The sequence below is a fragment of the Gymnodraco acuticeps genome, unplaced genomic scaffold (assembly GCF_902827175.1).
Source record: "Gymnodraco acuticeps unplaced genomic scaffold, fGymAcu1.1, whole genome shotgun sequence".
Lineage (NCBI taxonomy): Eukaryota > Metazoa > Chordata > Actinopteri > Perciformes > Bathydraconidae > Gymnodraco > Gymnodraco acuticeps.
Genome location: NW_022990622.1, coordinates 632,741 through 649,024, shown reverse-complemented (window position 1 = coordinate 649,024; position 16,284 = coordinate 632,741). Strand labels below are relative to the sequence as shown.

The 16,284-nt window shown below is 40.6% G+C and overlaps 1 protein-coding gene and 1 long non-coding RNA gene across 2 annotated transcripts; both read left to right on the top strand.

Annotated features, from left to right (window-relative positions):
* The first annotated feature begins 8,583 nt into the window (after positions 1–8,583).
* Positions 8,584–11,148, top strand: LOC117554658. Its single transcript, XR_004570300.1, has 3 exons — positions 8,584–8,617; positions 9,802–9,879; positions 11,086–11,148. It is a non-coding gene; the product is annotated as an uncharacterized LOC117554658 (long non-coding RNA).
* A 1,775-nt stretch (positions 11,149–12,923) lies between these two features.
* On the top strand, positions 12,924–14,195 carry LOC117554657 (zinc finger BED domain-containing protein 4-like). Its single transcript, XM_034229128.1, has 2 exons — positions 12,924–13,738; positions 13,869–14,195. The coding sequence occupies exons 1-2, from the start codon at positions 13,535–13,537 to the stop codon at positions 14,139–14,141; spliced, it is 477 nt and encodes a 158-aa protein (XP_034085019.1). The 5' UTR covers positions 12,924–13,534; the 3' UTR covers positions 14,142–14,195.
* The last annotated feature ends 2,089 nt before the right edge of the window (positions 14,196–16,284 follow it).

Here is a 16,284-nt window from a genome sequence, read left to right as displayed (position 1 = left end):
CTCACACTGTTAAAATCTCGAAGTTGCTTTAAAAGCGACAGAACAGTGTTTTCTGAACTGCATTATGCTGCGTTCACAACGGAAGCGATGGCATGCGAATATTCGCATTGCTCTAACCGCTGGAGTTTCACCTCGGCTGTCAGCTGTGTTTACTCCTGTCATTCAAACAGAACGCGCTGGAGAGGGGGCAGGCTTATTTCGCATGTCATCATTTCAGCGCTGGTTGTCTTGGTGGTGACCAGCAAAAAATGTGGGCTTCGTAAATAATTGGACAGCCTTCTGGGGAAAACCTGGTCTGATTAAGAGAGACGGCATTCATCCTACTTTGGATGGTGCAGATCTCATTTCGGCAAACATTTCAGGGCTTTGTGGACTTAATCCATGACAAACTGGAGTTGAGACCAGGAGGCTGAGTCCCAGTCTTATACGCTTCTCTGCGCTCTCTCCTAGGCAGTCATCCATAGGAATCCCGAACCCAATAAAATACCCAATATTAGCGGTGTGTGTGTCTGCCCAAGGACAAGTTAAGGTAAAACCTAATAGAGGTGTCATACATAATAACCTAATAAAAGTAAATGTAACAACTACTACAGTGCAACAAAACAGGAATATTAAATGTGGTCTCTTAAACATAAGATCTCTAGCATCTAAAGCAATATTGGTAAATTATTTAATATCAGATTATAATATTGATATATGCTGTCTCACTGAAACTTGGTTGAGACATGAAGAATATGTCAGCATAAATGAGGCCACTCCACCCAGCCATATCAATACTCATATTGCCCGAGGCACGGGCCGAGGAGGTGGAGTTGCAGCAATCTTTGACTCAAGTTCGCTTATCAATACTAAACCAAAATTAAATTATACCTCCTTTGAAAGTCTCGTTTTTAGTCTTACGCATCCGACCTGGAAAACTTTGCAGCCAATCTTATTTGTTACAGTGTACCGTGCACCAGGTCCTTATTCAGAATTCCTATCTGAATTCTCTGAGTTTTTATCAACTTTGGTACTTAAAACAGATAAAGTAATTATCGTAGGTGACTTTAATATTCATGTTGACGATGATAAAAATAGCCTTACTGTTGCATTTAACTCTATATTAGATTCTGTTGGTTTTTGTCAGAGTGTAAATAAACCAACCCACTGCTATAATCACACTCTCGACCTTGTTCTGACTTATGGTATTGAAATTGAGCAACTATTAGTCGAACCGCATAATCCTGCTTTATCCAACCATTTCTTAGTAACTTTTGAAGTACTGTTACGAGACTACAAAGCATTAGTCAAAAGCTCCTGCAGCAGAAACCTATCTGTTAGTGCTATAGCCAAATTTAAGGAAGAGATTCCACCAATACTTAACTCGATAGCATGTCTGCATGTAAGGGAGGAAACTTATACAAAATGTACACCACCCCAAATTGATCATGTTGTTGATAGTGCTACAGATGCGCTGCGAATAAAATTAGACTCTGTTGCTCCTTAGAAAAAGAAGAAAATAAAACAACATAGATTAGCTCCATGGCATAATGCCGAAACCCGCAAAATAAAGCAAAAGTCGAGACAACTTGAAACGATATGGCGTTCCACTAAACTTGAAGAATCTCGTTTAATTTGGCATATTACTCTCAATGAATATAAGAAAGCACTGCGTAAAGCGAGAGCAAGCTACTACTCTTCATTAATAGATGAGAATAAGAATAATGCAAGATTTCTTTTCAGCACTGTAGCCAGGCTGACAGAAAGCCACAGCTCGATTGAGCCTTCTATTCCCATAGCACTCAGTAGTAATGATTTTATGTGCTTTTTTAACGATAAAATTGTTACTCTTAGAAACAAAATTAATGACCTCTTGCCTTTGACCAGTATAGTGTTATCAACAGCTCCCGGAAACGTAAGTTCTAATATTACACTAGATAGTAAACTAGAATGCTTTTCAGCCATAAACCTTGAACAATTAAATTCAATGATTCTCTCTTCTAAACCATCAACGTGTATGTTAGACCCAATTCCAACTAAGCTGTTGAAGCTTATTAAATATTATGAATATGTCTTTATTATCAGGCTATGTTCCACAATCATTCAAAGTAGCAGTGATAAAACCGCTTCTTAAAAAGCACAACCTCGATCCAGAGGTTTTAGCCAATTATAGACCTATTTCCAATCTTCCGTTCCTCTCAAAGATTCTTGAGAAAGCGGTCGCAAAACAGTTGTGTGATTACTTAAAAAACAATGATTTATTTGAAGATTTTCAGTCTGGCTTTAGAACACATCATAGCACAGAGACAGCTCTGGTTAAAGTCACAAATGACATTCTAATAGCCTCTGACAAGGGACGTGTCTCTATTCTTGTTCTGCTCGATCTCAGTGCTGCATTTGATACTATCGACCATGATATCTTATTGCAAAGAGCACTTAGTTGGCATACAGGGAACTGCTTTAGGCTGGTTTAGGTCCTATCTATCTGAACGCTCTCAGTTTGTACGTGTCAATGATGAATCTTCCACGCAAACCAAAGTTAGCCATGGAGTGCCACAGGGCTCAGTGCTCGGACCTATTTTGTTCACATTATATATGCTTCCGTTAGGCAATATTATAAGGAATCATTCTGTACATTTTCATTGTTATGCGGATGATACTCAACTATATTTATCAATCAAGCCTGATGAAATTAATCATCTAAATTAAATTCAAGACTGCCTTAAGGACTTAAAAACGTGGATGACCTTAAACTTTTTGATGTTAAACACGACCAAAACTGAAGTTATTGTACTTGGCCCGAAGAATCTACGAAACAAATTATCTAAGGATATACTAACTATGGATGGCATTCATTTGGCCTCCAGTGAGACTGTAAGGAATCTTGGTGTTATATTTGATCAGGATTTATCCTTTAACGCCCACATAAAATCTATTTCAAGGACCGCCTACTTCCATCTACGTAACATTGCAAAAATCAGGCATATCTTGCCTCAAAGCGATGCAGAGAAACTAGTCCCATGCATTTGTTACTTCAAGGCTGGATTATTGTAACTCTTTATTATCAGGGTGTACCAAGAAGTCAGTCAAGTCGCTTCAGCTGATTCAAAATGCTGCAGCTCGTGTACTAACCAGAGTTAGGAAAAGGGACCACATTACTCCTGTTCTGGCTGCCTTACACTGGCTCCCTATAGAACACAGGATAGAATTTAAAATTATTCTTCTCGCCTACAAAGCCCTTAATGGGCAGGCGCCATTTTACCTTAAAGAACTCATTATACCCTACTGTCCTACTAGGGCATTGCGTTCCAAGAATGCAGGGTTGTTGGTTGTTCCTAGAGTCTCTAAAAGTACAATGAGAGCCAGAGCCTTTTCTTATCAAGCTCCACATTTGTGGAATCAGCTTCCAGTTTGTGTTCGGGCGGCAGACACCCTATCCGTTTTTAAGAGTGCGCTTAAGACCTTCCTTTTTGATAAAGCTTATAGTTAGGGCTGATTAGATTCAGCCCCTAGTTTTGCTGATATAGGCTTAGTTTATCGGGGGACATCTTACTTCTTCCTTCTCTCTGTCTATACCTGTGTACTCTCATGTTCCGATTAACCCAGCTTCCCCAAATTTATTTATTTTTGGTGTCTATATACGCCGGGATCCGGAGTCATGGATGATCCTGCGCTCCTCTGTCCTGGATCGCGAGCCCTGGATCTTGAGTCGTGGCTGTGGTCCTGGATCATAGGTCCTCGTGTATTCATCTTCCTATTATACACACATGCATTTCCAAACATTTGGACTACCTATATTGCAAATGTATTATTTTTTCAATTTACACACGGCATCTATTGCACGTCTGTCCGTCCTGGGAGAGGGATCCCTCCTCTGTTGCTCTCCCTGAGGTTTCTCCCATTTTCCCCTTTAAACTGTGGGTTTTCTTCGGAAGTTTTTCCTTGTACGATGTGAGGGTCTAAGGACAGAGGGTGTCGTATTGTCATACTGATATGTTGTACAAACTGTAAAGTCCACTGAGACAAATGTAACATTTGTGATATTGGGCTATATAAATAAACATTGATTGATTGATTGATTTCCATGTAAATACTGTGGTGGAAACCAACTACGACAAAATTAACCTATTTACATTCATTTAATTGTAATACACGTTTCAAAAGGAAGCTGAAGTAACTACATACTGATACCGGTTAGTAAAAAACATGAATTAATGCTTTGACAAGTCTGCAGACAGACGGCAAGCGAAAAATCTGTTAAAAAATGCGTGTTTTCTGAATGGATCAATCAGGCTAAACTAACCTGCAGCTGCTCTGTCCACACTCACAACAACGTCCGAAAGACAGAATTAAAGCAGCGATTGTATTCAGTTTCTGAACAGAGCTGTGAGGAGTTGATTAAAGAGACTCTACACACACACACACACACACACACACACACACACACACACACACACACACACACACACACACACACACACACACACACACACACACACACACACACACACACACACACACACACACACACACACACACACACACACACACACACACACACACACACACACACACACACACACTTCACTGTGCACTGCTGAATGATTTATGTGCAGAGTTTGACCCTTGAAGGCTGTTTCTTCTGCTCTGAAATGGAATCCTGCGTAGTATGAATAATGCCAGCAGCGGCTGCTTTACGCACAGATGTAGCAGAAGCAGCCGCACAACCGCTCCAGCACAGCAGCAACGAACACAGCGAACGGAGAACACAGAGACAACAGCAGGCAACCCTGATTAGGAACTTCAGGAAAGGTATGTACTCTCTCTGTTTGTATCTATTAGTTGTGTATTTGGTGTAATCTATAGTAATTCCACACTCGCAAAATACAAAATGGACGCCGCTTTGTTGTTGTAGCGTTATCGTTCCGTGAGAAACTAAAACAATGACAACATCATGTTGGTGAACGTATAAATAGATTAATTGTATTTCGTGACTATAACACGGCAGTATATAAATAAAGCTGTATTGTATATCAACCCAGTATATATATATATATTAGGGCCGGGACTTTAACGCGTTAATTAAGATTAATTAATTACACAAAAATTAACGCATTTTAATCGCACTTATTTTTGCACCGCGGAACGTTTCTCACTAGATGAGTTTCAGGCGTACCGATTATACTGGAGCACCAACTAACGTTCATGACTTCAGACAACAACAAACCACAGTGAACAACAGTGGGAAATGTTGTTTTAAAAAACGGAAGGATGGAAGCGTCGATAAGAGCACGGTTGTGTGCAAATTATGCAAAAAGAAATTCGCATATCACCGCAGCACATCAAGCCTCAAGTATCATCTCAATGCAAAACATATAGCAGCTAGCGTGGAAGCTAGCGTGGACGTTAGCCTCTTTTATCGCGTTCACACCAAAAAGAGCCGGTACTAAAATTAGTTCATGAGAACCTTTTTACCCCCACGAAAGTCCCTGCTAGAGAGCAGAGAGCTGCTAGAGAGCAGGGACTTTCGTACGGCTCTCTTGTGAGAAAAGAGCTATATTTCTGATTGGCTGGGCGGATTGCAAACCACGCCCCGTAAAACTCCCAAAAAGTTTGGTGAAGCCGCCATTTTATTATCCTCGCATTAGCATTATTAGCATTAGCCCAGCGCAGAAACGCAGAGAGACTAACTTATGGCAACACAAAATAAAACATGGGAGTGGTGGAGATGAGGAGGTGTCGGCGTTCTGGCGATTTACTCGGAAGGCTGCAGTAGAAGCTGCTGGGACTCCCAGCAGCTTCTACTGAAGCCAGTCCCCAACTCCGGGGACTTCCGGCCGGGGGCTTTGGGCGGCAGTATATGCCGTGAAGTGGTTTGCGGCCTGCCAGTAAACCCAAAGCAGAAGAAGAAGAAGAAGAAGAAGAAGAAGAAGAAGAAGAAGAAGAAGAAGAAGAAGAAGAAGAAGAAGAAGAAGAAGTGACGTCAGCGGCTTCATTTGCCTAATCCACCCCCAGGTTCAAAGAGTTCTCATGAACTAAATTCTCATGAACCTTTGTGGGAAAAGTACTGCGGTGTGAATGCGCCTAATGGTATACTAAAATCCATGTGAAAAAAATTGCTTCTCACTGTTCTTAGGTCAAATATTGATATGTGATTAAAAAATGCGATTAATTTCGATTAATTAATTACAAAGCCTCTAATTAATTAGATTAATTTTTTTAATCGAGTCCCGGCCCTAATATATATACTGTTATTCCACACACGCCAAATGGATGCTGTTTTGTAGTTCTACAGACATTGACTATTAGCAGTTTATAAATAAAGCTGTATTGTATATCAGTCTATATATATATATATATATATATATACTATAGCGTGTGTGAAATAACAGTATACATATATATATATATACTATAGCGTGTGTGAAATAACAGTATACACATATGTGTCTACTGTTATTTCACACACGCTATAGTATATGTATATATATATATATATGTATACTGTTATTTCACACACGCTAAATGGAGGAATTATTTCTGATTTGAGTTACATTTTTGAAAGAATAATCCAGTGAAGTAATCAAAGTAATTGTTTTTTCCACATTTGTTTTCACAGTGATAAAGACAAGTATCAAATGGCTTCTGGATCACAGCCATCAACATCTGCCTCATCCGAGCTACGACGTGCATCAGATCAGCATACAGTTGCCCCAGAGCCATCAACATCCAAGCTACGCCGCCGGACGTCTACACCAGTACTAACTCAGCCTGCCTCTGCATCTTCTGATTCAGTGGACAGACTGTCAGGAGGAAAGTGAAACGGGCTGGTGTGTGGCAGACTAAGATTTTTACCGTTCTTGACGCTGTGGTGGACTACAACAGAAGCATGGGCTGCGTGGATGTGTCCGATGCTTTGATTGGGTACTACAGCGTTCACCACAAAACCATGAAATGGTACAAGACCTTTTTTTTTACCATTTTCTGGACATTGCAGTGGTGAACAGCTTCCTTCTCCACAAGGAGCTGCACAAGATGAGGGGTGACCCCGGCAGGACGAAGCCACACACCCAGAAGTCCTTCAGGGAGCAGCTTGCTGCAGACATGAGAGGTGAAGTCCCTGCAGCAGCACCACCACCACCCCCCCCCCCCCCCATCATCACTCGTATGCATTCCCAAGTATTATGGGGAAGATGCCACCGCGCTCAGGAGGTGCTCTGATGCTGGCAACACAATGGTGAAGACCTATCTACTGCACTAAGTGCCTGGTGCCTCAATTCAAAAACACTAAACACATTCAGGTTGTGTACATTTTTTCTTTTTTGCCAGTGTTTACAAAAAAAATTGTTGTGGTGTTATTTCGGTTTTAGTGTCGTTTTTTAGTGTGTTATTTTTGAAATAAATCTGCTCCTGTTGGAGACAAATGTATCCTATGTTTCCTAATTATTATTGTGTAAGTAAACCTTCCTAGAAGTGTTAGTCAGGTGATAAACATGTAAGGACTGTGGCAAAGTCCACACACAGACACACCATTTACATACCATTTTTTTTTAAAAAACACTTTTATTTGGATGGAATGATTACCTATAGTGATAATAAAATTATTTTTACAGTATGGTACCTGAAAAAGGTCAAATGGCACTGATGGTATCCAAATGTGCCAAAATGTGCCCAAAGGTCAGTCTGCCTGGACTACTTTTTGCTAAACCTCTCTAAAAAGGTCAAATTTAACTTGTTTTGCATCAATCTTGATACAGGGTACTTATTATATGTTATACTTTGGATTCCTAAAGCTTTTAGTCTACTATCCCATCATTCAAGGGTAGTTTTCACTATAAGTAATAGGTTTTTTTTTAGGCGGGGGTAAGAATTTACCTTTTTTTACTATGTTCCATCTGAATTTACTCTGACTGAGAAATATCTATATTGATTATGACACTTCTACATCCAACTCACAGATGTAACCTTGCTTTGATAAAATAAATTATTCATATAACCCTTTTAGAAGTTAAGTTATAGTCATTTGTTTTGGGCATAGCATTTTCGAGCCTAAAACCTTAAAAACAGGCTCAGGGCTTAAGAGGTTAAGACTATCATAGTTAATGTAAGCTAATCACACTTCATTTCAAGACACCAGAATTGTTATTAATATTAAACAAATAAAACTTTAAAAACAGTTCACATTACTCACACTCTCTGCGTTGCCGTTCATATTCATGTCTCCTGCTCGCTAGGTGGCGATGTTGCAAAACTACTAGGGTCTAGGGCAGTGGTTCCCAAACGGTGTGCCGTGAGGCAAGTCCGGGTGTGCCGTGGGATTTTGTGACAACCATACGTTATTATTGCAATATACAACTACACAAAAATAATATTTTTTTTATTTACTATAATATCAGTACTTTGTAGGTTTATATGTACGTAATCTGCGCGACTTGCGCGTCCACATCTCCACGTGCAGTGCTGCATAAACATGGCTGAGTCAGCGATAACTTTCGATGCCCATTATTTTGAGTTCGTCCGAAGAATAGACAGGAATGTGACGGTGAGGTGCAAACTGTGTGCAGGCCAGAAGCTGTTAGCCACTGCTGTAAACACCACGTCAAACCTCAACAAGCACCTGCAAAGAACACATGCTAAGGTGAAGCTACCGCACAGCTATTTGTTGTTTGTTTATATCACGTCGTCTGTTCTTCTTCTCTGTCTTCCAGTTGTTGCCTGTTTTGAATGACAAATACACACTACCGCCGCCTGCTGGTAAGGAAAGTTATTGCCACTCAGGCATGCGCAAGTTCGTACGTACTCGGCGAGTAAAGTAACGAGTTACTTTATGTAGATAGTAACGAAGTAGTGTAATATATTACTTTTTTAAAAGTAATATGTAATATATTTTTTTTAAATCGTAACGACCCCATCTCTGGAGTTGGCGTTCTCTACTCTGATTTACATGAAGAACAACAGGAGGTCACGGGACTCACGGCTCTCTGTTGAACAGGACTTGCGAGTGGCCCTCTCCTCAGTGCCACCAAGGATTAAAAAATGCTGCGCGCCCCGACAGGCACATGTATCTCACTAATTTGTAAATCGGCAAAATATTTACAATAGCACATGTTTCAATGCTGATTGCTGACATGTTAATTTTGTGACCTGTCTGGTTTAAATGAGTGTGTTGCTGCTTTGATGAAACCTAATTTGATAAAGTTTCAAATTAATTTCTGAAATATTTCCTTAATAAATATTTCACGAGTAATATAGTTGTCTTTGTCACATTTTATTTGGCATTAGTAAATAATTATGCACATTTACAGATATTTTACATGATATGAGTGATAACACGTGTTATAAGGGCTATTTTGCACAATAGGTGTGCCTTGAGATTTTTACTTGTCCTTTGGTGTGCCTTGGGCACAAAAAGTTTGGGAACCACTGGTCTAGGGTCCTGTGAGTGCGGGTCTGGGAGTGCAGCCTCCGACGCTGCAGCTTCATGCTACTCCCTTAACAACGGTCAATAAGTCCTTAAGAGCGGTCTGTCTGTTCTGGATTAACAAAGTGTCACGTTGAATTGACCAATCAGAATCGAGTATTCAACTAAGCCATGTAATAAATAGCATTATTACATGGTTGAGTTGAATACTCGATTTGAAATGTAATTATATCTTAGATGTTATAACTTTCACATACATTTGGTTTAATTTCATCCTTCAGTGACTCTGAACATGGGAATCATGACTATCCTACTCCCACTCATTACAAATAATAAACAATGATATGTGATATTGATAGTGACTTATTCTTGTGCTTTGTCTTGTCTAATCTTCCACCCAGACCTGTCTGTGCAACAGCCTCAACAAGAGAACAGGAAGTCGCAGAAAAAACCTGCTAAAGCCAAGACGCCTGTAAAAGGTATCCTACATTGCTCCTACAGTGTTGTTTACAAATTGGACATAACATTAATACTTTACCTTTGAATTTTGGACATTTTAAATGTAATTATTAGGGCTGTCAAGTTAACGCAAAAAAAAATTAACGCCACTAATTATTTTAACGCGATTAACGCATGTGTATTTTTTTTCCTCGGCCACCCCGTAGTGTCAGAGCGCATCGAGTTTAAAATACCATCTACAAGCTGATGCTGACAGCCCCGCTCCTGCCGCCCGCTTGTGGCAGACCACACTTCCACGCTCACCGGCAGGCACCGACTGGCTATTGGGAGGACCGGGAGGGTGTGTGTATTTGTGGCCCGAGCGAGCGAGAGAGAGACCTTGCGTGCATTGTTGTTGTTAGCATCTGGTGCTAGCTAGCTGCGCTAACGGATCTAAGGAGCTGTTTAAATGAAAACAGAGGAGCGACATTTCGCCACAACGGCGCCGAGCACTTGACTTTATGCAGGAAGCCAGACAGTGGGACATTGTACGAGAAGTCAGCACACTCAGCACGGATAGTGCGCAACATGATTGCAGCGTCCAGGCAGCTCCCGTTCGAGCATATGCCTTGAGTTGCACATAGCTCCAACACACACACACACACACACACACACACACACACACACACACACACACACACACACACACACACACACACACACACACACACACACACACACACACACACACACACACACACACACACACACACACACACACACACACACCATTTGTATTGTATTATTGAATGAGAGAGGTTCCAGGTTGAATTGAGGCGATAATTTGTAATGTTCAGAAGTTGTTGTGTTTATTATTCATGAGAATATTTGTCATTGTTCAAATGATAATAAACATTAGCATAAAGCATATTTGTCCACTCATATGTTGATAAGAGTATTAAAAACTTGAAAAATATAATAAAAAATGTGCGATTAATTTGCGATTAATCGCGATTAACTATGGACAATCATGCGATTAATCGCGATTAAATATTTTAATCGACTGACAGCCCTAGTAATTATATCTTAGATGTTATAACTTTCAGATACATTTGGTTAATTTCATCCTTCAGTGACTCTGAACATGGGAATCATGAATATCCTACTCATTACAAATAATAAACAATGATATGTGATATTGATAGTGACTTATTCTTGTGCTTTGTCTTGTCTAATCTTCCACCCAGGCCTGTCTGTGCAACAGCCTCAACAAGAGAACAGGAAGTCGCAGAAAAAACATGCTAAGGCCAAGACGCCTGTAAAAGGTATCCTACATTGCTCCTACAGTGTTGTTTACAAATTTGACATAACATTAATACTTTACCTTTGAATTTTAGACGTTCAAAGTATTAATGCTGCTTTAAGTCAATATGTGTTGCACCTGCTAAAGCAGTCTTTGGAGCTGCCATGTTTTGTTGATCAGTTTTTTCCAATAGAATAAGTGTAAGTGGCACACGTCACTAGCTTAAAGGGCCTAGCAAGCTGCAGGCTTGACAGAATAACTTCAAACAGTTGTCAAAGAAAAAGTTGTAATTGTGTATTGTTTGTAATTAATCAACATTGATTTAATATAATCTTACTAGTAGTTTAAGTATTAATTTGTATTGTCTTTTTTGGGCAATCAGCTTTTAGTCATCAGTGTTTGGTTTGTTACAAGCACTGGATTTTAAGAGATTGTTCTAAATGACTATTTACTACTATTTATTTTTTAGTATCATCCTTTTAATCAGATGGACATTGCTATTGTGAAATTATTTCAGGTTTCCAAATGAAATCAACTCATATTTTATATATTAAAAAGAAACAAAAGCTGTGACTTTTACGATTAGGTTATGCTTAGGATGAATTAATGATAGTAACCATGCAACAATGCAGTGGTGCTCAAAATAAATGTCATATAATCTAACAATTAGGGATGCACGATAATTATCGTGCCGATAATTATCGGTCCGATATTAGGAATTATGACGTCATCCCGATAAACCCGATACCAGTATTAATAGCCCCGATAATATACAATATATTTTTTGGGGGGAAAAAAAGAAAAAAATACTGCGGTGTGGGTGGATTGGGATGAGGGGCGCTTGTTTTTCACTCGGCTCCTCCCGTTTTGCCAGTACTGTGGTATTAGTGGTTTAGGAAGAGGGGAGTTCTTCACAAATCCAGCGCTCCCTAACTCATGCCTGGCTGTGACGTAAATGGTGTGCAGCAAACAAACATGTCGTCGGTAGTATGAGACTATTTCAAAGTTTCAGAGTTGAAAAGTTCGCTTGCTATTTGTAACAAATGTAATGCAGAAGTTCCACGAGGAGGGAAAAAGGCAACGAGCTACAATACTTCGAACCTGATCAGTCACCTGAAACATCGCCATCGCTACGATGGTGTGTTAAAAGCGTACAAAGACGCCTGCGCTGCTAAACTAGCGGCAAATCCAAAGCCAACTGCAAAGGCACCGGGGCTTTTATCAATCGACGAGGCTTTTGAAAAAGGCAAGAAGTTTGCCAGAGACGACCCCAGGGCTAAAACGATCTCTAACTTCATCATAGAAATGATGGCGCTTGATGACCAGCCCTTCTCCCTCATCGAAGATAAAGGATTCAGTCTGCTAGTTAATCATTTGGAGCCCAGGTTTATCATTCCAAGCCGCCGCCACTTTTCAGACGAGTGTTTACCAGCCAAGTATAATGAGATCGCCACACTCCTTCATACTCTGATCGATAACGATATACGGGACATAAGTTTCACCACGGACATATGGACCAGTGATGTTAGCCCCGTTAGCATGCTAAGTCTGACGGCGCAGTGGCTGGACAAAGACTACAAACTGTACAGAGCGGTGTTGCATTCTCAGGAGCTACGAGGTTCACACACAGCCGATATGATCCGTGAGGCTTTTGAAGCCATGCTTCAGCAATGGAACATTAGTAAAGAGATGGTCCATGTTGTCCTAAGAGACAACGCACGTAATATGGCGAAGGCTTTTGGTGACTATGGAGTTGATAGCCTGGGCTGCATGGCCCACACTTTACAGTTGGCCGTGAATGAGGCTGTGCTTAGCCAAAGAGCTGTGTCTGACTGTGTTGCCATCGGGCGGAAGATTGTTGGACATTTTAAGCACTCCGAAGTAGCGTCCACCGCCCTGGAAAAGTTACAGGCAAACCTGCGAAAGGGAACAACAACCACTACTACCACCACCAGTACACGACTCCAACAGGACGTGGCCACACGTTGGAACAGTACATTTTACATGCTTAAGAGTCTGGTGGCGCAGAAGCAAGCTATTGCAGCTTATGCAGTAGAATACAAGTTACCAGCAACACTCAACTCCCACCAATGGGCCCTGGTTGAAAACATGTTGACCATCCTCGATCCGTGTGAACAGCTGACTAGAAATATTAGCAAAACTACAGCCACAACGGCAGAGTAATCCCCTCCATCCAAGCCTTAACGCGCCTGCTAAAACAAACTGTTTCAACAGACCACGGAGTGAAAACTTCAAAGGAGACCCTGTTAAAAGCAATCCAAACACGTTTTGGTGACATCGAGGAAAAGCCCTTGTATTATCTCTCAACGCTATTGGACCCGAGGTACAAGGACCGCTACTTCACCCTTGCATCAAAACGGCAAGCTATAGAAATGCTGCGGGAACAGCTGCACAGCGTCGTCGAGAGAGACCGCCGTGCCACAGACACCCCCGGCCCCCAGCCAGACGAGCCACCGGCAAAGAGCAGCAGGGGAGACGAGAACAACAACTCCTTCTTGGGCATGTTTGAGGCAATCCTCGAAGAAAATACAGATGCTGCAACTGAACTCCAGGAAAACAGCAGAGTGGATGCGAACGTAAGTGTATATATTTTGTTTTAATTGTTTTATGAACACAATGTATAACTTATGTTACAAATGGGACCGGATATTCAGAACATCATCATAATTAGATTTTGTTCTTCTGTGTTTTGTTTTTTACTGAAAGCTCCAGTCATATCTGTCGGAGGCCACGCTTCCCATGAACCGTTGCCCGCTGGAATACTGGAGAAGCAACCAGTCCCTTTACGAGTGCCTGGCCCAACTTGCTCGTAAATATCTGTTGGCTCCTTGCACTAGCGTTGACAGCGAGCGTTTGTTTTCTGCTGCTAGACACGTGATGACCCAGCAAAGAAACCGACTCGCATGCGACAAGGCAGAGATGCTGCTCTTCGTTAAAATAAATCTCCCTCTGATCAAACCAGAATTTTTTAAAAAGTAGAACTTTAGAAGAATAGCTACCTGCTCTAAAGGGAGCTAAAGTAACAATGCAGGATCAAGGGTCAAATGTGAATCTCTCTCTCTGAGAAAAAAAGAGGACAGTTGAAACCTCATGCTTTTGTGAAAAACGGGTTCACTGTCATTTATATGGGATATAAAGCAAGTCATTAATCCTTTGTTCTGTAAATGACTGTTTGTTACTGTGTGGAATGCACTTTTTCAGTTTGTGTTTACATATAAATGTCTAACTTGTTTCAGTACCTTATTTTTTTGTTACTGTGAGGAATGCACCTTTTCAGTTTGTTTACAGAGACTGATTTTACTTGTCAGTATTTAATTTGAATCCTTATGCAAAGATTTGCACTTTTGCAGCATCCCTTCTAGAGGAGTAGAGGCCTTTATTTTTATATCACTAAGTGATGCACCTTGCTATGGCAAATGTTTACATTTTACAATCTATTTGACAGGTTGTCAAATTGTTTTTGTTTGATTTCTTTTGGCAAATGTTTGATAGGCTTGTTGTCCTATAAATGCCAGGTAATAGTTGTTTCCATTTCTTAATATTTCTTAACTCATTGTTCACTCATTGTTCAGGCAAACACATTGTCATTGACTGATTGACTCAATTATATTTATTTGGGAAAATAAATATGGTCAGTTTGAAGAGTCAAAACTGTTCTCTTGGCTTTGTTTTGTTCATAGTAGTAATGTTCATGTCATTTGCTTCTCTGTTCATGTCTTTTTTTACCACCAGGTGTGCAAAAACGACAGACTTTTCGTACAATGTCCCACTGTCTGGCTTCCTGCATAAAGTCAAGTGCTCGGCGCAGTTGTGGCGAAATGTCGCTCCTCTGTTTTCATTTAAACAGCTCCTTATATCGATTAGCGCAGCTAGCTAGCACCAGATGCTAACAGCAATGCACGTAAGGTCTCTCTCTCGCTCGCTCGGGCCACACATATACACACCCTCCCGGTCCTCCAGATGGCCAGTCGGTGCGTGCCGGTGAGCGTGGAAGTGTGGTCTGCCACAAGCGGGCGGCAGGAGCGGGGCTGTCAGCATCAGCTTGTAGATGGTATTTTAAACTCGATGCACTCTGAAACTACGGGGCGGCCAAGGAAAAAAAATACACATGCGGTAATCGCGTTAAAATAATTAGTGGCTTAAAAAAAATGTTGTTATCGGTCTTGAGAAGCAGGAAGTTATCGGTATCGGTTTCAAAAAACCAATATCGTGCATCCCTACTAACAATACATTGTCTCTAATATTACTACACAGACCCCTCTGTGCATCAGCCTCCACACAACCGGGCAAATACATCGCCATGGGCTGAAAAGGGTATTTCTGGTTTATTATGTCGTGAGTGCTATATGTATTGCAAGATTAATTTTACTCCAGCCCTTACTGTAATTTTTTTAATGTAATGTTGACTTTTCTCAGCATTGTGTGTTGTGTTTTATGATAAATACTACTTAATAGTTGTTATAAATCACAATGAATCCCCAACATAAAATGTTATCTGATAATAACAAAAAAGGTGGTTGTATGTGATTGTAGTAATGGTCCTTATATCTCCCGATCCAAAATGTACCATTGACCTGGCTGCTACTTGGACATAAACATGCATGACTGGCAAAAAAAGAACACTGACATCATCCGTAGCAAATATATAATCTCTCTAAAGTTGTAATTTGTATCTGTCATTCAAAATGTACAGTGTTTCCACCTCTGTCGGAGCATCCGGGAACCTCTGCAGAAAAGGTACAAGAATACGGTAGGCATGTGTTTCACAGCCAGCTACATTAATTCAAACAGTGCTCAGGTGTGGTTTTATAATGCTTTGATTATTTGCCATTTTGCTATTGGTTAAGGAGAGGGAGATTGTCAAAAGTTTAAAATGTAACAGTATTTAATTATGAGGCCTTCATTTGTTTCAGAAGACCCCAGTCTACAGACAGCTCTGCAGGAGGCTCAGCAAATGATATACGGCCAAAATCAGGAGATTGCCACCTTGAGAGAATGGGTTAATATTCTAACGGAGGACCGTAATTTTCTCAGGGAGAGACTTAAAGAAGGTAAAGATGATTTGAGGAGATTACAAGTTTAGAAATGTACATATACGTTGATTGTGATGAAACAATTGCTG